The sequence below is a fragment of the Syngnathus typhle genome, linkage group LG13 (assembly GCF_033458585.1).
Source record: "Syngnathus typhle isolate RoL2023-S1 ecotype Sweden linkage group LG13, RoL_Styp_1.0, whole genome shotgun sequence".
NCBI classification, from domain to species: Eukaryota; Metazoa; Chordata; class Actinopteri; order Syngnathiformes; family Syngnathidae; genus Syngnathus; species Syngnathus typhle.
The window spans coordinates 8,656,954-8,679,490 of NC_083750.1; the positions used below are offsets into that span (position 1 = coordinate 8,656,954).

At 45.9% G+C, this 22,537-nt stretch overlaps 4 protein-coding genes across 5 annotated transcripts; 1 reads left to right on the forward strand and 3 right to left on the reverse strand.

The window, feature by feature from the left end:
• Window positions 1-223: 223 nt before the first annotated feature.
• Window positions 224-10,502, reverse strand: LOC133165493 (segment polarity protein dishevelled homolog DVL-3-like). The gene is made up of 15 exons (XM_061295193.1): window positions 9,972-10,502; window positions 8,194-8,263; window positions 6,386-6,498; window positions 6,171-6,280; window positions 5,912-6,047; window positions 5,587-5,677; window positions 5,395-5,464; window positions 5,123-5,262; window positions 4,490-4,566; window positions 4,348-4,415; window positions 3,968-4,117; window positions 2,850-2,981; window positions 2,606-2,773; window positions 2,331-2,531; window positions 224-1,442 (listed from the first exon to the last, which is right to left on the reverse strand). The coding sequence occupies exons 1-15, from the start codon at window positions 10,130-10,132 to the stop codon at window positions 1,093-1,095; spliced, it is 2,037 nt and encodes a 678-aa protein (XP_061151177.1). The 5' UTR covers window positions 10,133-10,502; the 3' UTR covers window positions 224-1,092.
• Window positions 10,503-10,699: 197 nt separating this feature from the next.
• copb2 (COPI coat complex subunit beta 2) lies at window positions 10,700-16,319 on the reverse strand. Its single transcript, XM_061295773.1, has 22 exons — window positions 16,165-16,319; window positions 15,663-15,800; window positions 15,478-15,564; window positions 15,269-15,395; window positions 15,039-15,187; window positions 14,742-14,888; window positions 14,497-14,596; window positions 14,263-14,405; window positions 13,961-14,160; window positions 13,783-13,893; window positions 13,613-13,701; window positions 13,414-13,520; window positions 13,175-13,318; window positions 12,921-13,051; window positions 12,641-12,848; window positions 12,454-12,564; window positions 12,045-12,259; window positions 11,837-11,975; window positions 11,612-11,749; window positions 11,436-11,513; window positions 11,211-11,351; window positions 10,700-11,115 (listed from the first exon to the last, which is right to left on the reverse strand). Exons 1-22 carry the CDS (start codon window positions 16,165-16,167, stop codon window positions 11,020-11,022), a joined length of 2,802 nt encoding a protein of 933 aa, XP_061151757.1. The 5' UTR covers window positions 16,168-16,319; the 3' UTR covers window positions 10,700-11,019.
• Window positions 16,320-16,624: 305 nt separating this feature from the next.
• czib (CXXC motif containing zinc binding protein) lies at window positions 16,625-18,170 on the forward strand. The gene is made up of 8 exons (XM_061295385.1): window positions 16,625-16,684; window positions 16,768-16,851; window positions 17,108-17,164; window positions 17,228-17,309; window positions 17,390-17,421; window positions 17,526-17,603; window positions 17,776-17,841; window positions 17,912-18,170. Exons 1-8 carry the CDS (start codon window positions 16,679-16,681, stop codon window positions 17,987-17,989), a joined length of 483 nt encoding a protein of 160 aa, XP_061151369.1. The 5' UTR covers window positions 16,625-16,678; the 3' UTR covers window positions 17,990-18,170.
• A 304-nt stretch (window positions 18,171-18,474) lies between these two features.
• On the reverse strand, window positions 18,475-22,189 carry pcyt1aa (phosphate cytidylyltransferase 1A, choline a). Of its 2 annotated transcripts, none has more exons than XM_061295691.1 (9): window positions 21,858-22,189; window positions 20,769-20,876; window positions 20,568-20,667; window positions 20,379-20,495; window positions 20,150-20,301; window positions 19,978-20,056; window positions 19,615-19,757; window positions 19,356-19,544; window positions 18,475-19,265 (listed from the first exon to the last, which is right to left on the reverse strand). In XM_061295691.1, exons 2-9 carry the CDS (start codon window positions 20,874-20,876, stop codon window positions 19,056-19,058), a joined length of 1,098 nt encoding a protein of 365 aa, XP_061151675.1. In that variant the 5' UTR covers window positions 21,858-22,189; the 3' UTR covers window positions 18,475-19,055. The 2 variants fall into 2 exon arrangements, with proteins under 2 accessions (XP_061151675.1, XP_061151676.1); XM_061295692.1 differs by having other exon boundaries at window positions 20,769-20,910.
• Between the last annotated feature and the right edge of the window lie 348 nt (window positions 22,190-22,537).

The window sequence follows — 22,537 nt, forward strand, 5'->3', positions numbered from 1 at the left end:
CAAAGCATCACAACTTCAAATTGTTCAGCCCATTCCTTGGGTATTATTGCTAAAAGTTTTGAATTTGCCACAATACATTTTCCAAATGAAGACATATTTGACATTTACTGATATTTTATTCTAGGAAAAATCTTCATTTAACTCATGTTTTCAGTGCTGCATTCCTGCTTTTTGTTATAAATCTGGTCTGTGCAACCACATGCAGACAAACAACACAGAGTCATGAAGTCATAAAACTATATTTATAAATAAAAAGACATTTCCTTGATAAACGAGTAGTGGGAGAGACATGGTAAGATTTTTCTTATCACTATCCATCGCAACAAGACAAACTAAAAATGCTTGGGTTAACAGATGGAAATATAATTAATGTGGTGTATAAATGACTTGAACTTGAGGCTCATGTTTTGCACTGTAAAATAAAATCAATTGTGATCAACTAACAAACATGATCAAACATTCTGACAGTAAGAACGACTGAGATTCTCAAATTATTTTTTGTCTCTCATAAGTCAAGCAAACATTTAAGTATGAACAAGTTAGTGTTCAAGCCGACGTCGTGTTTTATTAGTGAAGGAAGCCAAAGCCCCCCCCCCCTTTCCCCCCCTCAGTTCTGACCCTGGTGGGGGAACAAGGGGGATGGGGTCAAAGAATGTTAAGATAGAGAAGACAGGCAGCGGAGAGAAAAACGAAATGAAAAACATCCACGTAGGAAAACCGCTGAGTCATCCTCCCCATCTGTCTGTTTTCCACCATTTCCCTCTCTCTTGGTTTTTGTCCTTGCACTAAAACTCTTCCCCACTGAGAGGCGGAAACTGACTGACGGGCCCTTTGGTGCCAATTTGAGCAAACTGCGGAAGGAGGAGTGTTTCTTCACTGAAGAAAGTATGGCCACAATGACTAAGAAGAGACGCACAAAAGAGGCGGAACATTTTTTTTTCTCACAGCACACACAACAGGACTGGTTGCATCCATGCTTTTAGGAATCGGAGGCCTCGGAATGCAGCTGCTGCAAGATTCGCCTCTGCCGGCCGACAACAACTTGCCCCCCCTAATCTGCTACAATTTAATTTGCTCGCCCTCCGACCCGGGTCACATCACGTCTACAAAGAACTCGCCGGCGTTGCCCACCGACATTCGCAGGGACTGGCGCGACGCGGTGAGCTCGGGAGGGGCCGAGGCCAGCTCCCTACCCGGGGGGGCTCCGGGGGCGGATGCGAGCAGATGAGGCGCCTGCAGGGGCAGGCCGGGGGGGCCGTAGACGAGACCTTGGCCGTAGTGGGAGTTGGCGCTGCGGTGGCTCAGCGAGCTGCGGACGCTTCGCTCGCTAGGGGGAGCCGCCGAGCGCTCGCTGGGAGCTCGGTGGCTCCTAATCTCCGGTTCGCTTCCGCTGCCGCCAGATTTGCGCCCCTCGTTTTTGCTGCAGTTTGAGCCGCTGCTTTCTGTGGACAGAGGAGGGCGTGCAGACGGTGACTATTTGCCACACGTAAATCATTGACTCAATCGGAGTCACAAACAAGAGCTGCTTGCTCGCTCCCGTCGGTGTGCCACTAAAGAGTAAATCCCCGCAGATCTGACCTAGTTTTGACAGATTACAAGGTTTCCTTTTATGGCTGCACAAAGGCTAGTCATTTGAGTGAACGACTCTTGAATGACTTGAACACAAAAACAATAGCGCGACGTCGAATGCACAAACGCAGATATACGGCCAGTTCAAATGGCAGGTTTTGAACTCCTTAAGGAGGCCGGCCCACAGCTGGAAATGGTGGAACTGCAGGAATTTCTGGCAAGTACTGGAAGCTTTACATGTAACAATGGATAGCGTTATAGAGTCTCAGGAAGTCTGGCTACATTTTGTAAAGAGGCGTGGAATCTGCCAAACGCAACAATGTAAAAACCTTTGCGAAGCACTGGACTCCGCCATTAAACAGAGGTTCTGGGATGTGTAAGACGCGCGCGTTAATGTGTGCAAACCACAATGTCTGACTTTCCACTCCTACACGGTGATTACTTTAAATCCAAGTCTGCAGAGATGCCGGCTGGAGGAAATATTTGACAAGAGGCAGGCTGTGTTCTTTGAGCACATGGGAGTATAAAAATGGTTTACCAGTTCAAATTCTGGATTCAAAGAGCAGGCATCAATCACAGGGGTGCTATGCAAGTTTTTACTTGATGCATAACACATCCTCCTCAAAGTGTTTATAATTGCCTTTACCGCTCTGTAAGTGGACTACAACTAAAATATCAAATCACTTCGAGCCCATTCAAAGCAATGTCTTGCATTAAACGGCAAGTGTGATTTCAACCACTTTGAACGTTTCTGCACTCACCGCTGTGCTGGCTTCCGCCGGCACTGCCAGCGGCTGGCCCGCCGGGGAAGGTTTGCGGAAGGTCATAGGGGTGAGGGATAGGGAACTGGTAGGGCATTGGCCAGGGAGCGCCCCCGGGGTGAGGCAGAGGGGGGAGGGTGTCCTGGTCTGAGGCGCCCCCACTGGAACCGTCGTGGTCATGGAGAGACAGGTGGCTCATATCTGTAGGGCGACAACAGGCCATTGACTTACTCTAGTACGTATATTCGTATTTACCCCCCCCCCCCCCCACTTACTGCCGCAGAGGTCTCCAAACACATAGTAGCACTGCTCCGAGAAGGTGATCTTATTGACAGTGTGTCGGATGTAGCCGGCCTTAAGCAGGTTGCTGGCGTATTTACGTGCTTCTCTGCGATCTGTGAAGCCTTCCACGTGATGGAAGAGCCAGTCCACCACATCGGAGCCTAGAAGCACACGAGCAAATTATTTCAAGCACAACGCCAAGACCGGCTTCACCCGACCGAGCCCGCCGGACAATACCGATGAAGGCGTTAGCGATGGTGATCTTCAGCCACATCCTGTCTCGTACTTCCAGGCCCGACTCCGGACAGGCCATGGCCTTAGCGACTGTTGCCATGTCCATGTGTACGGAGAGGTGGAAGTCATCAAATCCTAGGAGGGTGGAAAAAAAAAGCTTATTTACGGTCGAAATCATCATAAATAATATGTGCTCTACCGTGGCCCTTCCTGTGTCTGGACACTTGGATTTAAGTCCAAAGTTGTTCAATAACGGCTTGAACTGAACGTCCTTTCAAAAACACAGACATAGCGTTCCTCGGAGTTTCCTTTGTGACAAAATGGTGGTGGTTAAGCCAGTGCGTTGTGTTTCTGTTCTTTGTAGGCTCCCACTTAAATGGGTGATTCCTTCATTTCCCTAAATTCATCATTCTCTTCGGAGTGAGAAATGCAACAATGTTTGAGTGGAGTGCACTAAGAGACCATTCTTGGCCCGAGATCTTTAACCTTTTGTGCTTTAAGTGATTCAAATGGCACGGATGCAAGTTCAAGCCTAAAAATAATAAAGCATATTTCCACCCTTGAAAGCCCATCCAAAACAGCACGACCAAAAAAAGGCCAATAACAACAAATCTGTTCGAGTGTCACAGGACAAATATCATTCAAAGCGAAATCGTCCTCCGCAAGATTGCAGGGGAGATGAAAGTGCTGAGTTGTGGCTGACTTTTGACAAAGCAGATGGAAGCTAGCTGTGAAGTATAGTCAAAATCTGAACGCAGACAAATGTGGAGCACAGACGAGTGGCTGGAATGAATTTAGGGATGGGCTCTCCAAGATTGGCGAATGCTTCTGAGGGTATGTGGCTTTATCGCTCAGGGTGTGGAAGAGACGAGGCGTTTGATGTTGGAGGAGATTCAAATGTCAACACTTTTTTTTTTTTTGCATCAATGTGCATCAGAACTATTCAGAGTTTCATTAACCAGCTGTACTGCTTCTCCTCGTATTGGGTGTGTTATTTTGAATTATAAATGACGACCATAATACAATAATAAGATGACCAAATTGCCGCTCGCTCGGCATCGATTGCAGCTCGGTCATCCCGCAAGATGGAATGTGAGAATATGAAATGAGAATATACTTACGTTCCGTTTCTGGAATGGAGCTGCTGATGGAGGAGCTGGTGGAAGTGACGGTGCTCATGGAGGGGCTCATACCGTAGGCAGGATACACCCCGGTCATGGCTGCAGTATGCGACACCCACGCCGCAGGGTCAATAGGTCGGATGGGCTCACCTGTGGGATCAAACGTGAGGTTGCAAATGCTTTTAAAATGATTGATTTGCTTCAAATAACAGAGCTTGATGTATTCGGACAAACAGTAGAGGTTAATGAACTCATCATTTATTAACAACCATCAGCCCCATGTACATAAAGTTTGTGTGCCATTTTTTGTTTGGTGTGGTGTCAAATATTGGAAAACATTGCCTTCCGGAGAGGCAAAGAAAGCAAAAGAAAACACTCACTTCTCGGCAGAGCAAAGCAGCTCCGCGGGTTTGGGTCCCAGCATTTAGCCACGGTTAAAGTTATTGGACTGGTAATAAAAACACATTTAGTCGCACATTCACAATGCAGCAAAGGCATAAGAATGATTTGCGTTTGCCTTACCCAGGCTTGTGCACGATGTCCCGAAGCACTCGAACTGCATCGTCATTGCTCATGTTCTCAAAGTTGATGTCGTTCACCTGAATGGAACAAAAAAACACAAGACAAGCAGAGTTGTTGCTCAATACTTCTGTATTCGTGGAAAATTGGAGTTTCACTATTTGTGGGCGAACGATCATAATATTTAGACACGGTTGCCGGATAGTTTGACCAAAAAAAAAAAATCCAACTGTAATGGATGACAAAAAACACAAAGCGCAGCATCTCCCAATGAAAATATTTTCCAAACCAATTATGACAACACAAACAGGCTCACCGCTAAATTATTTCCCAGAGTTACAAGCTAACTCGGAGGCTTGCGTCGGTGGGACTGGCTACATTTCAAGTGACTGTGGGAAGAAGCACGGTTGCCTGGAATGACAACTCATTGCCAGTACTCATCACAAAATTCATCTGTAGCCTGAGATGATTCTGGCTTTATGGAATATGGCTTACGACGCACTAGCTTCATCACCTCTTTTTGTTTAGAAGCCGACTGCTCTCGCTTGACCGCGCCTCATTTGCAGGCGCCGAACCCAAACCCGACAAACATTGCCCGGCGTGCTCCCGGATTTTACAACCAACGCAGCCGCACACCTGCAAGAGCATGTCCCCAGGCTCGATGCGTCCGTCGGCAGCCACAGCTCCGCCCTTCATGATGGAGCCGATGTAGATTCCGCCATCTCCTCTCTCGTTGCTCTGGCCCACAATACTGATGCCCAGGAAGTTGTACTTCTCTGTAAATACGACAGCACGTTTATTACTAGGACCACCGATGAGTGAAATGAGCATTATAGGAAAAAAATTGTATCAATGTATTTAAAAACACTGTCAATGAATGGTCTTATTTATTTTGTCTGGTAACTTACCCATGTTGAGAGTAACTGTAATAATGTTGAGAGACATGGTGGAGTCGGTTATGCTGCTGAACGATGACGACTGGACACGAGAACAATATAAAAAAAATAAAGGAGGGGGGGGGGGGGTGAGAGCGGCTAAATGTATCACATTGCAGCAACTCAGTGAGAAACTACTGTATGTGGTTGATTATGTGGACTCACTCTGTCCAGATTGGAGGCTTTGGGTTTCCGGCGGCGGCGGCGGTGTCGTCTCATTAAACGAGAGGAACTCTGTTCTGTGGAGCTGCTGAACCTGGGAAAGAGAAGAGAAATATATCTCCGTGTTGAAATGCTTTGTCCACAATAGCCACTTCATAAATAATCATGGTAACCCATCGTAGAAAATCAATTGAAATATACGTCGCGGAAACCTGAATTTGAGGTCAAGTGGAATATAATGCGAATTCTTTTCAAATCATTGACTGTTCAAACCAAACGTTTTGTCACCGCTAAATTGAGCTGTTCAACCCCTGAAAGGCAACGTCACCTGCTGGTAGCGTCGTCATCCTCGGAATCAAAGCAGGAAGTGGACTCCAGCTCGCTGCTCATGAAAGAGGAGCAGCTGTCGTACTCGGGCCCGCCACGCCCCGCCGGCCGTGACGAGAACCCATTCTGCCGACCGCCTGCGGAAGAAACAAAGTGTCAGGAGAGGAGTCGAGCGGGAGAAAGTCCTGGCTCGTTGGGACAATCCAAAATTGTACAAAGGAAAAACTTTTCTCTGTCGGTAACAAATACTACTTCCTGACCGTGGTCACCGTGCTCGCGTCTCGGCTTGTCCTTCTCTCTCCGTTGCGACGCCACAGAGCCCGTCTCCGTGTCGTTGTCCAAACTGTCCCGACCGCTTGCTGCTTTCCCACTGCAGGTGGAGACACAGTTGAATGAAAAGGAGACAGACGTCACACACGGCATCTTTCCATTCCGCAAAACGACAAAGGTGCAATATCCTCTTTCGTGTACTAACTGGTAAGAAGGTGGTCGAGAGTCTCCGATGCCTCCCGTCCTCTCCAAAGGGGGCGCTGCCTCCAAGTCTGCCACCGAACCGGCATCTGCGTGGGGGCCGTCTCCCGAAACCAGCTACGAGGGGGGAAAAAAGCAAGACTTTATATGTTGACGACAACGACAGCTAGTTAAATTTCGTGGAATTTGGATTTTTCCACAAGAAGCCGCTTGATGTCAGTGTGATAAATGAGCTGCTTTAGTCATTTAAAATTAGAGGGAAAACGTGAAAAGGCCAAAAAGCAAAAAAAATACAGCATTAACTCATTCTTCCAGTTTGTCCGTTAAAAAGGGACGTTGATTTAATTCATTTGCGAGGTCAGTTGATGTGCACAAAGATGGGCCATTAAAAATAATTGGATGGGCAAAATCCGCTGCCAGTGAAACGAAGCAGGCCGGGCCGGAGGGTGTTGGCCAGCTGCTGCGCTGCGGCGATTGCGGGCCGAGCCCCCTTGGACCCAAGAGGGCCATCAATCGAGTCATTGCAACAACACACTGGACGGAGGAGACAAACGAGCTGATACATTAGAACAGAAATAACATTTTGCGGTCTGTGGAATATCAAATCAAGACCAACATCCTAATGTGCGTGCGTGCAAGGTCCACGGAAAACACAGATAAGCTTTGCAATCCTAACCTGAGGATCAACATGAATGAGATGAGTAGAATGCTAGCATGGACAAGTGGAATCTCCCTGGCCACTAACTATTTCTCAGTTTTTTTCTTCTTTTTTTTTTTTTTTTTAAACAACGTATTTTGTCCTGTGATTTCACTTGTCGGTAATCCAATTTCAAAGTCAAGACGGGAGGAAGTGAGGCTACGTCCTGGTGAACAGATGCCTCTTTTGTCATGCCTCGGGACTTTGCAGCGGCGACTCACGGACGAACGTGCGAGCGCAATGTGCTGCCTGCATTGACCATCGGGGGAAGAAATGCTAGGCGCCAACTAACTAACAAATCCCATGGAAACACAACTGGCAGCCATCTTGCTTGTGCACTGCTGCCGGATTCATTATGCGATAATGATATTAGCAGGAAGATGTGCAGGGCCCTGGAGAAGGACCACGCAATTCATTTAGTTGTTTTCTCATACGAGCTCCAGAGAATCCAACGCGGGCGTGGACTCCTTTGTTTGGCAAACCTCGCTCCGAGGTGTGCCAAATGTGGCCCAAAAAAGTAGGCTGCGGTCACATAAACACTTCATTTGTATGAAAGAAAATGCACTTGGACTTGGACAATGAATCCTGGCAACAAGAAGTGGGCGGACACAGAGTTCAAAAGTTTGAACGGTTAAGATAGAAACTCGCTGAGGAACAGATGAGCAGGATGGGACAAACACAAACACACGCATATTCCTGAGCAAGCAGAGGCTGGAATGTTAGTGAGCAACCAAAATGACGGAAACACTTTTTACTACCTTCAACAAGTCCAAAGCAAGAAGCAGGATGTGCTATTATATCTCTGTACAGATTCTTTTTATTTTATTTCATCAAGAGTAGAATCAAAAACCTCTGCTGTTTTCTGCATCGTTCACAATTACACCACCATCATCTGGCATCAATATTTGGCCTTGGTGGAGGTCTGGGGTCTACTTGTTGTCTCTCCAGGCTTTTCCATGATGAAACCAATTCATGCCCATGATTTACATCCTCATGATAGAAGTTTAAAAGGCTCAATTATAACACATTGACACAATTGCCACTGAAGCCCCAAAATGCGGTAAGAGCTCAGCGCAAAAGCGATGACTACGATAGATTGTTGTGTTTGAACTCACCCACGACACCACCCGTCCATTAAAGCAGGGCAGTTTTGCGTTGTCGTCAGATATCTCCTCTTTTACCACCCTGCAAACACAACAAAGGAGGATATCAGTAAACCGGCACTGAGGGGAAAAAAGCACGAGAGCAATCGAATCTGAAGCTGGTTATGAGGCAATGGGCAACCATGACAGATGCTAATTGAATAGTGCGCTCATTACATCCGCAGTGTTAAAAACTACTCCTAAATAAATGTTTAAAGACGGTAGATAAAGATTCAATTGAAGTCTATTGGAACTAAAATTGAAATACAACTGAACTGTATTGAGTTGCTGATTCTGGAGGGAACTTGCATACCAAGTGGTTCTTCTGAGAATCACTGCATTGTGTATACAAGAGCAGCTACAGATAAATAATGCTGTCCGTCAGTTGACAATACTGGTGCCGTTTTACTTCACTGTGGGAATGCCAACATTTTAATCCTAGACTTTCATTGAGCTGCTTCATGTCCAAACATCTGCGGTGGATTAAACTCTCATCCACAATAGATGAATACAGTAATGGACTGGAATAATCTTCTGCCTCAGACAACTGGATCTGATCAGATTGCTACTAAGACGGCTTGGCTTGCTATTTGTTATCGTGGTACTGTTTTGATTTGCAGGTGTATTTACAGAGTATCCCTTTACCTTTCCCAAAATGAATAGCGGTCCTTTGCAAATGTGCCCAAGTTGCTGCCCCTCCCTTATTTGAATTTGACCAAAACCAACTCTACAAACGTAGCGCAAAAATTTCAACAGAACAGGTCTCGCTTTACTATTTGGAAGGGACTGTCTGGGGGACCGCAAACATGTACACTTTTTCCACATTAAACACAAAAGGGACACGTCCATAAATCCGCCAGCGTGATGGACGGTGCATTCCTAAGTCCAACTCTGCATTCCTCCGACTAATGGACAACAACAGCAGATGCCGGGTGGACAAACTAACTTAAACTATAAGTTACCCCTCTGACATTAGCCTGTTAAAATTAGCTGACCATAAGTGCTGACAGTTGTGTCCCTCTCCTTATATGCAGAAACGTTACATAGTAGTCGTGGAAAACAATCACTAATTTCCAAGTGTGCAGACATGTCAAACAGTCGTGAAAGGTAGGAGTGTGACATTTTCCCAAAGTAACATAATGGCATTCTAGTAGTGCAAAATAAAGTCATATAGTAGTGGAAGTCAGCATGTACTGGGGGAAAAAACGGCGAGGGGAGGTCCACACAGTAGTGGACCACAGTCATTCCTAGATCGCATTAGTGGTACGTATATCAAATAAACGTTCAGTGGGCTTTCCATATGGGCCCGCTGGAGACACTACCTCTGACGTTAGCATGCTAGCACTAGCTATCCATACATATTCACCCACTACTGGCATATGTGACGCTCGAAACTGGTTATTAGCCAGTATATGTCAACCCACACCGTAACAAAAGGCCTTTTAATGTTAATGGAAACTTTCGCCGGGGTACCCCGAAACTATCCTAAGCCTAATTTGGACGGCGTTACGATAAGCTACGAGCGGCGCAGGCTAGCCTCATGAGCAATGTAAACAAACGCTATGGACGCTAAACATACGCGCTAGCTAGCCGCTAGCAGCTAACAAAGGAAAGCTAACGCAAGTGGTCGGCAGCCAGGTGAAGTGATGACAAGCCAGCTGGCTGCTCCGCTGGCAAGTCTCGCAGCACTAACGTTATGAAATCCAGCAAGAATGACAGTTTAAAAACAACGTCGTAACACAAACAGTTACCCGAAGTCATCGTCCATAGATTTGAAGAAGAACTTGTAATTGGGTTTTTTCAGGACATTTTTGAAGTCTGCCAAAGTGACTTTGTCCGCCGGCACAGACAGTTTCACCAGATAGGGTGTCTCCTGGTCGTCGAGGTGGTAGATAATTTTGGTCTCCCCCATGTCGGAGTGCAACTGAGGCGAACAAGCAGGCAGGTCGCATTAAGCCAAGGGTCCCGGCAGGCAGGCTCCCTCTCGGGCCCCGACTCCCCGTGGCGATAGCGGCGGGTGTGCCGTGGTCCCTCCCCGGCTCTCCCTGGCCGTCCGATTCGGATGGCTTTTCTTTTCTACGCCAGCGCAATAAAAAAGGGTCCTTATTCCACGGCCAAGCGTTCGTACATTTTACGCAGGGTTATTTTCGGCACGTTTAACAGGCGACAGGGTTATAAAAGACAGAAAATTAGAATGGAAGACGACTAAAAAAAGAAAATCTCGCTCGTCTACTCTGCCTCGCTACGAAGCTCGGCACTCTCGGCAGTTTGGTTGCACACGAAACTGCACCAAATCATCCAAGGCTGTCTGAAAGGGATGCCACCTAGTGGAAAGGAGGAGAACTGCAGCAATCCATTGACGGTATTCTCGCAAGCAGCATCCCTATTTCCATGCCAACATTTTTTACGACTTCCGTATTTTCTTCTACCGTTTCCCACCCATAAATGCATTCATAACTACACAGAATTAATTCAAAGGTAAATATATACAGCAACCGCAGTTTATTGGACTTTTCATCATTGACAAGGCAAAAAAATAAACATAACATATAGGCTAATGCAATAAAGAGAAATGATCTCCAACAGTCAATAAATGGTGTACAAAATGGAGTCTGAAATACCGGTAGAACTGTCTACTATTCCTCAGCGGATAAGATATTACTGATCTCATGGTCATCTATTTTAATCTGTAGGTGGACAATACAACATTTTTAAGTACAAAAAGGGAGCAGGGGGGTTTGGTCTCTGTTTTTTTAAATAAGCTTCGAGGTGGTCGACAGCAAAATTGGTGGAAGATCTCTAGTCATCTAGAAAATCATCATCCAGGTTAACATCACTGGTGTCGATGTCATCTACCTCCAAATTGTCCAGGTCAATTTCCAGCTCTTCCAGATCCTGTGCACATAGACATTGTTTTTTTAACAGCTCCTTATTGAAAGAACCAAATGCACCGTTAAAATAAATCAGAGCATGAGAATGAGAAATTCCACCTTATCTTTTTCCGACTGGGACAACTCTGGGATTTCCTCCCGAGTCTGTGGAGTGACAGTTTCGGGCTCTAAAGGCATGACTGCAGACTCGGCTGCTATTACAGGGACCGACACTAAAGGAGAGTCTTCACATTCTTCTGTCTGCAGAGTAATAAAAATACAAAAATGAACCAAGTTCAACAAAAGTGCAAATAAAAACAGAGTGGTTGGATAAAGTCGACAAACCTCAGTAGCAGAAAGCTGAAAGATCCCTTTGGGCTGGTATCCTTGAGCCTCCTCTATAATATTCCTGTCTTCGTTTAGCTGAAAGGGAACAAAAGAATCGGTCACGTGACTCTGAGTTGTTTAACATTCAATACTTGGAGCTACACTTTGATTGTATTATATTCTCCTTAACTCACAGTGACCAGGGGATAATCTTTGGCTGGCCTGGTGGCGCCTGAACAGTTTTCTTTGAGGTAATCCTCAGCTGCAAATGCTTCTTTCAGACCAGGAAACAGGTTTTCATACTCCGTAGGATCTGCTAAGGATTCAGCAGCCTAAAAGCATGTTGAACATTCAGATGAAAGCAGGGTTCACATTTGCAACAAGAGCGTTTCAACTGAACAGTAATCCACCGTGCTCACCTTCTGGTTGACCTTGGCCAAATTTTCCCTCCACAGTTTGACCACACGGGACACCTGGCTGGGCAGGTATGTGCGTGCCAGGAATGCAGCTTCAGGTAGGCGGTTGGTTCTGATCAAAAGCTCCAAACATTGATCCAGTCTGTGAGGAAATGACGGCAGAATGACATTTTGGCCGGTGGTCAGTCACACATTGAGTCACAACACTTACTTCCCCTGCAGGAAGTAGGTCATGAAGGCCACATTGTTCTTGCCGTCCTTTTCGGCACCTTCGGCCAACTTGCCCACCATTGGGGCGTTGCCCGAGGCGGTGGCGAGGAGGAGTAGGCCGCCGTAATCCTGTGCGTGATGCAGACACTCCTGGGCCAGGCCAAATTGGCACTTGCTAATAGCCAGCTCTGCCAACTGCTTCCACTTCTGCTCAGACTACAAGAAGTGAAATAAAGACGTTCAAAAAAAAGAAAAAGAGAATTAGAAATGTATGTCAAATACCCACAACAGGTATTGGAACACAAATGGTGGAACAACACAATTAGACAGCGTCATTATTTATTTATTTTTTACTCCTTCCATCAGAGACACAAGTTGAACACATAGGCACAACTCTTCTCAAAAGTTACCTCTGCCTCGACAGCCAGCTGGTAGGCAATCTTCAACTCTCCCAGCTGCAAGGCCAGCTCAAACCTATGTTCAGAGTCTGTGGACACAGCTAACGCCTGCTGCTTGAAACCCTGGGAAGCCAAGAAAAAAAAAAAAGCCATCAATTGTTGTAATAACTCCTAACGACAGGAGGCGATGAGTCCTAACCTGTTTTTCCAGGAAGTGTGCCACCCTGGTCCGTTGTTCTTTAGGAATTGTGGGAAGCACCTTGTCGGCCATCCCAAAGTCCCTCCTCATGACAGCAGTTTGATACTCCAGAACGGAGACCAGGAGGGAGTAGCTGACAATGTTGAGCTCCTTGTCTCCCAGGTACAGGCGGTCATCTTTGGGTATGTAACCCAGTAAATACATGGTTCTGCGTAGACAAGGGGGGGGGGGCATCTTAAATGACTGTCGTTTGTCTTGAAAATGAAAAGGGATGTCTGACCTGTCCAGGTGAGCAATGGTGACGATCTCCCCTCCTACAAAGTAATTGAGTCTGTTGACGGAGCTGGTGTAAATGAAGCAGTCACCAACCCAGAGTCCCGTCTTCACAATCTCCTGGATCTCTCCTTGGACCTGAGCCGAGAGAAGATCCAGGAACTTACAAATGCAATGTATGAGTGTGTTGGACTCAGACTTGGAACCCTTTTTTAATGGCTTTTACTAGACGCGTGTTTCAAAAGCCAGAAGCACACACACCTCAAAAGCATCCTCAATTCCATCCTCTGTCACGCCTTCGTTGTTCTCTTGCGAGGCAGCGACTTTATCGGCCATGTAACGAAGGATGAAGAAAGACTCTTCTGTTGCGATGCAGACCAACTCGCCGGAGTCAGACCAGAAGATCTGCACACGGGGGGGAAAAAAAACAAATGAATACCAGGTTGAGACTCGGACCAAGACAGACTGCACATGACGTGCTCTAGGAGAAGCGCACTTACGTGTTTAGGTTGGATCTCAATGCGGCGGACCAGCTCGGTGTTCTCCCAATCGTAAAAAGCCAGACCGTTCACTGACCTCACCCCGAGCAAGAAACCACCGTAGATACCTGCAGGGTCCACCCCCCCCAAAAAAGCCATTGTTTTTCTTTTCTACTGTCATTGACTACATTTTTGAACCTCAGCTCAGCATTGCCGTTACCCTCAGCTCCAAAGTCGGGCTTGAAGGACTTCTTCTCTTTGAAGTTCTTGAATATTTTGACGACACTGTTGCTTTCTCGAATGGCATATCTGTTAAAAAGGCACATTGACAATGACTTAAATCTATAGAGAAGCGGCGCATCCCAGACAGACTTATAATCGAGCACTTACTCAGAAGAGTCATGTGCCCAAGCAAACTCCTGCGCTGAGCCAAAGCTCTTGTTCCTCAGAGCCATGGCGGTGTAGATGATGTACTCGCCATCTCCACACACCACAACGAACCTGCGAGGAAGAGCTCAAAGTGAGAGCAGGCCTCTCAGAGGGAGGGGAGTTTGAAAGGACACCGTACCTCCCATTGGGGTTGTGTTGGATGGTTTGAGGGTAAATCTCACAGCTGCCCATGTCTTTCACAGCCAGCGGGAGCCGCTCCCCGTCCTTGATCTCGGCGTCACCCATGGCCTTCAAATTGGCCTGCTGTATTTCACTGTGCTTGGCCCAGATAATTTTCCCGCTGGTGTCCATTGACATGGCCGGCTCCTCGCGCCCAACCTGCGGAGACGTAGAAGTAGTTGAGATTGAACACAGAAGAAATGCCTGCACAACTATCAAGAATTTGAAAATGTATGATTACAACGATGCTCTTGTACTCACTTTGATGATGATGCTGCCTTCATCATAGCCCAGGGCTACATTGTTGGAGCCCCTGAGACCGCATACGCACCACACCCGCTCCATTCCGTAGTTGAGCGTGCTCTCCAGGCGGTACGTGCTCGAGTGCCAAATGCGAACCGTACCTTCAGCGAGAGGAGATCAAAGTTATGCGAGGCAAAGCTCAATCAACCTGGAAGAGAACAAAACAGGGAGAGGGTATATATTCCAGCTCACCATCCTCTGACCCGGTGATTATAATCGGCAGCTCCGGGTGGAAGCTGACACAGGAGACGTTCTGGGCATGGCCCTCCAAGGTTTGAACACAGGTCTTGTTCTAGAGCGGAGGTAACCACGAACAAATTATGCAAAGGGTGGGAACAGAGTAAAGACTACAAATGAGTCATTCAAACAGCTGAATTAGTATCTGTCAGTTACAATTCCGAGTTCCAAAGTTACTGAGATAAATAAAGGCGATGTACCTGGTAGTCCCAGATTTTGACCTGGCGGTCATCAGCGCCTGATATCAGGTAGGGCTTGTCTCCTCCACTATAATAGTCGATGCAATTGACCCCTTTCTCGTGGCCTTCCAAAGTGAAGTTGGGAGATGACGAGCCCAGTTGCCAGACCTGAAACGACACAAGGATACGACTAAATGAGCTTTAAAACACTCGGTAGCTCCTGAATATTTTGTCGTGGAACAATATGGAACATTTCTACAAGCTTTTGAGATACATAGCTACTATATGGCAGGCATGGTAGTCCAGGCAAGTTCTTACCTTGATAGTCCTGTCGAGGGAGGCGCTGGCAAATTGATTATTGTCCTTTGGGTTGATGACGATCTGCATGACGTAGTGCGTGTGACCCTCAAACACCTGGCTGCAGGACCACTTCTTGTCCCAGTCCCACAGCTTGATCAACATATCATCTACATCAAGATAGGGAAAGCGTTTAACAAGCGCACTGCTGGAGAAACACATTTGGGCGTTGATTCCAGGGACAAGCCTACCGCTGCTGGTGAGGATGTAGGGCTGTGTTGGGTGGACAGCGATGCAACGAATGTAGTCCGAGTGGGCTTCAAACATGTGAACGCGCTCCAAGGTGTTGTAGTTGAACACGCGGATCTGCATGTCATCCTACCAAGGAAGAGAAAAAACATTTTCTGTAACAAAGTTTGAGAAAATCAGGTGGAAATCAACGCGCCATTGCAAGACTTACTGCTCCAGTGATGACCCAGTTCTTCCTGGCTACAAACTTGGATGCTCTTACGGGGAGGTCACACACTTCAAATGTCTTCACTAGTGTCTGATTAAAAAAAATGGATGAATCAAATGTTATATTTTCAGTTTATTCAGCTGCGTTTGTGTAATATCCTCCAAAAATACTGCTCATGCATGTTTTACTTGTGTTTCGTGGTTCCACACACAGACGCTGCCGTTGTAGAGACTGGCCAGCATCCATGGCTCGGTTGGATGAAGGTCCACACTTTTCACACGGTCAGACCTGGCTGTCAACCTCCGTTTGATGTCAAGCCTCAGCGGCTGAAAAATCGAAGACACAAATGTCGGTTCTGAGCAAAACTTGGAAAGTGACCACGTTACAAAGAATTTCAGATTGGCGTTCAATCATGACACTGACATTCGTGACACGCAAACATTTAAAAAAAATGTGCTACAGCTAATTAGGTTGTTTAGATCAACAGGTATTAGTCTTTATTTCAAGTTATTCGACAACATTTGACAATTAAACAGCCAAAGTTTGACATCTGACGATCTTCTGCACACCAGAGCTAGCTGCTAAGCTGCTACCGAGAATACCTTGTTTTCGCGAAAACCAGACAAACAGCACAGTAAAAGTAAAATCTGCGTAGAAATAATGACAAGCTCTACTTTAAACCTTACTGACCATTTTCAATCACCGTTTCTTCGACACAAGATGAGATAATGGTGTTGCGCGATCCAAATGTCGCGATTTGAGTGAACGGTCAATAGACACTGACGTGGAAGTTCCGGGAAGACAATCCTCGCGAGAGTTTGGAGCGAGAACGATTGTTGTGACGTGGCGGATAGCAATGAGACAAATAAAAATATTTGCAATTAAAAATGGAATATCTAGGGTTATGGTTATGGTAGACCTAGTTTTAAACACGGTACAACAATAGCAATGATTTTACATAGTTATGAATAGATGTTTTGGACCATATTTATGAATTATTTATAATAACAAATACGCTGGCATTAGGTACCTAATAAAGGTGCTGTACCTAATAAAGTTCGAATATGAAAAAAAAGTACATAAATAATAATAATTCTATTCTGCTCTACATGTAATTAAAATAAACTTTAAATGTAATGAAATGCAGAGAACTACTATTAACGAGCCTCGATGATGCTTCCTGAACGCAGCAGAGCAAACCAAGATGGTGGTATGTTTTGTTTCTGCACGTCTCGTCATAAACATGCAAACTAATGTGCACACTGACATATTTTCTTGTCATTCCCGTGACAGAAATTCGGGCTCCAATTCAAAGCAACTCTTGAGAATGTCACCGACTTGAGACCAGAGGGCGAAGACTTTCGCTGGTTTCTGAAGGTAGGCTGTGCTAATTCTGACAACTATGGCTAGACAAGTAAACAATTCATTTTGCCTTCAGACTTGATCACCCAAGGTATGCTGCAAAAGTTATTGTTACCACGTTATTGTGAAGAAATGTTTTTACTTGACTCCCCATTTCAAACAGCTAGCATTATGGTGAATGGGTTCAAATGTTACATATTTGATGGATTCATGTACTTCATCTCTGCCATACACATGAGACTAATATTGGTACTTGATTTTCTCTGTTTAGCTCAAATGTGGAAACTGTGGAGAGATTCCAGACAAATGGCAGTATATAAACCTGGCGGTAAGAATATTTATGGATGTTTTCCGACCAAGCTTGCATATTGACTTGCAGTGTGTGTTTTAGGAGAGTGTACCGTTAAAAGGAGGAAGGGGAAGCGCCAGCATGGTGCAGAAGTGTAAGCTTTGTTCCAGGGAAAATTCCATCGGTAAGAGCCAGCCGTGTTCATGTCTGAAGTTGCTATTCGCAATTGCCATCCGTGTGGTCACAAATGATGTTCTCATGCAGATATCCTGGGCGACACCATTACACCGTATAACGTAAGGCCGAACTGTTCCATTTGACGTCGTCTGTTCGCAAGTCTGTCATTTGCAAACGTTACGTGTTGCATAGCCCGGCTTACTGTCTGTCTGCTACATCGCAGGTTGAGGACAGCGAAAAGTTCAAGACGATGGTGCAGTTTGAATGTCGAGGTTTGGAGCCCGTTGACTTCCAGCCGCAGGTGAGTAACTCCATTTAACTGACCAGCCAAAAAAGTGGGAGAAAATTATTGCTTTGGACTTTTGTCCTGGCCTGAAATTACCAGGTACAACTTATTTTGAAGAAACATTCAAAAACTGAATTTATCCAAAAATAATAATGTCATTTTTTTTCCCCTTTCAAACCCACCTCAGGCTGGCTTTGCTGCACAGGGAGCAGAATCTGGAACACCATTTCCTGAAGTAAACCTACTAGAAAAAGTAAGAAGATTGTTTATCTGGGCTGGGGGAATAAGACTGATGACATCATTATTTGTTGTCCACATTTCAGGATTGGACAGACTACGATGAGAAAGTCAAAGAATCAGTGGGAATATATGAGGTCACGCACAAGTTCATCAAATGCTGATGATGTTGCCCGACATGTGACAAGGGACACTATTGACAAAAAAAAGTTGGTCCAGTTTCCAGATGGATGGATTCCAATAGGCACAGCGTGGCTTCAGTATGTGGCAGACAGCAATTGATGTGAACATATAAATACAATTCAGCTTTTTAAAACATCTTCAATAAAAATGAGAAAATACAAATCTTGGGTTGAGAACCGGTGTTTTTTTTGCAGATTTCACTTAGTGGTTGAGTCAATATATATATATATATATATATATATATATATATATTTTCAATAAATGTCATGGGGTGATTGAATACAAATGTGTAATTAGCATGTGTGTGGGGGTGACAAATTGTTTTAAAAATTAATGTAATTTTATTTTATTTTTTCTGAAGAAAAGCTTTACTATACATGTTTTTTCAAATGCCGGTGCGCATCCTGATTAATATCGAGACTGGAAGTTGGGCACGACAAGAGATTTAGATTAAAAGAGTCAAACATGATGTGGCCAACACGTTTAATACTTTTAGCTCATTTGACTCGTTCCATCTCTTACATGGAGTGCCCCAAAGAGCCCAAAGAGTAAAATGAACCAATTAAAATATACAATTAAAAACATGTTTAATAGCATCGTAGCGGCGGCTGACACAACCAGCTACTGTAGTTGAGATGACAGAACATATTCAAAAATACATCCCGACATTGGCGATGCCATTATTCCGACAGCCAACGAGATCCCAAACAAGCAGTCGATTATCACCATTAAAATGAAACCGTGAATGGACGTAAATAACCCAAAGAGTGAGTCAGTAAAGTTGATGTTTCTCATACGTAAATTGGGCTTTTTCCAGAGACGTTAGTGAGAATACTAAAGTGAAAGTTGGCTCCTAAAAATACAGTTGGGGACCCTCTTTGCAGCCCTACTCATGAGGCCAACTTACAAACAATGCATGATGAAGTAGTGCACAAAAATAATCAAATATAAGTATATAAACAGGTGGCAAGTGCTCAATCTGTGGGCCTGGAGGGAAATGGAACTATGTAAAACAAACAAACGGAAAATTTGCCTGTTGCGGCGGCTCTAGTTGTCGTCGTCTTCGTTGTCGTCATCCTCGCTGATGAGGTAGCCCCGCGCCCCGCTGTGGTGAGGAGACGGCGAGGTCTTGTTGAAGAAGGGCAGGCGGAAGGTGGGCGAGGGCGAGCGCTCCTCGCGGGTGGGGCTGCTGCTGGGGCTTTGGCGGGGGCTGATGGCCTGCAGCATGCGACCTTTGCCCTCCTTCAGCATGTGCTTCTGTGAGCGAACGAGAATATCGAGTTGGCAGCGGCTTCAGACTCGTGCTGATGCACAAATGTGTCATCAAGTAGAACACGACATGCTCACCAGAGCTCCCTCAGGCCCAAACATCTGCAGGAAGTTGCCAATGAACTCGCGGGACTTCTCCTCCCACTTCTGGATGAGGTCGATGCTCTTCTCCTCCACCTTCTGGACAAACTCTTTGCTCTTCTCCTCCACGTCTCGTACCTTCCTCTTCACCTTGTCCACGCGCTCCTGCAGGTGGTACTTCTTCTCCTGGAGAATGGCAACACGGTTACGCGCTCCCTCCTGACGAGATTTGAACACGGCGGCGGGCGCTTCTTACGTTGATGAAGCTGACGTTGAGTTCCTTGGCCGTGTAGCCCCTCTGCAGGTTGCGCCTGGCGTACACGTCGTAGTCGCGGACGATGCGCGTGATGATGTCGGAGGTGGAGATGCCTTCTGTCCGTTGGGTTGGCGCAAACATGCCTGCCAGAAGAAAAGCATCTTTGAACTCAAAAACCTTTTCTAATCGGTTCTTGCTCCGTCTGTGCAATTATATGCACTTCCACTAGACGGCGGAAGTTTAATTCACGTTCTCCTATCAATCCCAATACAACAGAGGGTATAAAAAGTCTACACCCCCCCCCAAGTTTAAATGGCAGGTTTTTGTGACCTTCCTGTGTGCTGTTTGCATGTTCTTGTTTACCTGCTTCCTTAATGTGCTTGTATACGTCGTCACTGCCGGCCGAGGAGTACGGGATGTCGTCGTGGGCCACAAAGTCGATCTGGTGCCACCCACAAAAGTGACACAGCAGGGTTTCAGTCGTAAAATCAAAAAACAAATCAAATGGGAAGCCCTCTCTCTCTCGCCCACTCACGCGGTGTTTGGCGAGGAACTCGGGCGATAACGTCCAGGGGGCGTTGCGCACCACTTCGTCCACGTAGCGGCAATGTCGGATGGCATCGTAGCGCTCGTCTTCATTCATGACCGTGAAGCCCTTGAACTTGTGCGTCAGGTCGTCGCTGCACACTTGAAACACAAACAATCGATGGTGAAAAAGACGCTGGCGCAGCACGTGACAAACATGATATGGAAAACACACTTGCCTCCAACTATGAGGTGCGTGTTTGGGAAGAGGCACTTGGCCTGCATTAGAGCCCTGGCATGTCCCGAGTGGAAAACGTCAAAGATTCCATCGGCGTAAACCCTCACCGGCCTTTCCGCTGCATAGACACAAAACGTCATCAATGATTCATTCGGTGAAACGACGTCGGATCGATGACGCTTGGACTCACGCCGCGTTCCCCGTTTGGCCTCGTCCATGCTGACCCTCTCGTAGGGCTGCGCGTTGGCCGGCACCAGCTCGTCGGCGAAAGGCGCCGGGTGCTTCAAGCCCTGAAGGGAGCCGCGCAATCAGCACGGGAGCTCAAGCAACGCTCCGAACGAACCTCGCTCTTTCTTGCTCTTTGAATTGCGCAATCGCAGTGCCGACTCACCACGGTGCATCGGGGGATTTTGCCAATCTTTTCTCCCACCTCGTTGTCCACATTGGAGACATCTCGTTTCCTCTTCCTGGACTGAAGGGGCACGCTGGCACTTTCCATCTGAGTGAGAGGTGAAGACAAACGACCGTGACAGCTGCAACGAGACGACCGAGCGCCAGAAGCGAGCGGCTTGTGTCACATGTCAAATTGCCGCAGCACAATGTCAGCAGCGTGCGGCCGTATCAGACCCTTATTGACTTCAGCTGACATTTTGACTTTCCTAACAGTTACACTGCTCCATTTAGAGAACACAGTTAGCATCTGCTACACCTTCCCCAATGACAGAGCCCAAATTCACGTAACGCTTGAGGCCATCAAAGTGGGAATTTGTTATTTTTAAACACCCAGGAAGTGGGATTCCTTTGGATTGAACATTGCAGCTGTGTCCATTACATAAAAGCCTGCGCACGAAAAAGTGATAGTGGCAGCTGAGCCAACACTCACTTTGCACATTTCATCATACTGTACATGCTGCTATAAAAGAATGGAAGTGACAAATCCTGTTTAACCGCATGCTTAGTGAGCAACCCTTTCATTGTTGATATAATTGACAAGGAAATTACCCTGCATATGCTGCTGAAAAATGAATGGTGGGCCACAAACGGCCCCCCAGCCCATAGTTTGGGCACCACCCAATTATGTTGTCACCCCCATGAAAGTAGACTGGTTAGCTTTGTGTTTGTCGAAATAAGACATTTCCAAACATTTGCTTTTACTCTTGAATATTTTTGCCTACTTCAGTTATGTTATTAGAATTTTTGCAATTTCAGAACATTTTTAAACTTTCGTTTCTACCCACTTGAAACTCACAATTGTTTGTGAATTTATGGGCGGAAAAGGACAGTTATTTATTTTTTTTGGTCCAACAACAGCAGAATATTTTTAAGATTCCTCAAGATGAAAATCAGCTACTTGGGACTAAAGGCAACTGACAACAGCTGAGCAGCTTTAAGTCAGCTGGTTTTCTTTTCGAGCAACACAGACTCTCAACCTGCTAACAACTTCACGTACAAGAGTTTTATTCTGTTGTTCTTTACTTACTGTTCACTTTTGTTCGGTGTGCTACTTGTTGAATTTCTCGGCGACACCTCCTTTCCGCAAAGCTAGTTAGTTATCCGGCTAACAGAAAGGAAGCTCGCTTAACCACCGCCGACTACGAGCTCGATGCTAGCTATTGCAACTTGTTTGCTAACTTGGAGCGAGTCAGCCAGAGACAAGTCGAAACAATCCCCGGTGGCGTGGAGCTACGCCCTGGTGCTCGCTGTGCTAGCCGCGGCGGTGTCGTGCACAGGGCAAGGGGAGACACGCAATTCGGCGGCCCCCGCGGCAGAGCAGTGACAGATTGTACTACAACGCTGACAGGTCAACAATTTTAGAACTACAATAAAAAAAAGAAGCGGAAGCGATTTGAGAAATCCATTTCCGGCTTTGTGCTTGGGCGGTGCTGCCACTTAGCGGAGTGACATTGAAATTGACTTGTTCATTTCGTATCATTCATTATTATTATCAATAATAATTTATTATTATTATTATTATTAATATAATAATTATTATTATTATTATTATTATTATTAATCAGTTGCTGCAGCACATCATTTGTTCTTTTTATGGTCAACAAGACCTTTATGACCCCTTGCGCAATGCCAATCCGTCACCCAATCAGGAATAGGAAATTCTATTTGGTCAAATTGCAGCAAAACTATAAAACAATACGAAACTCA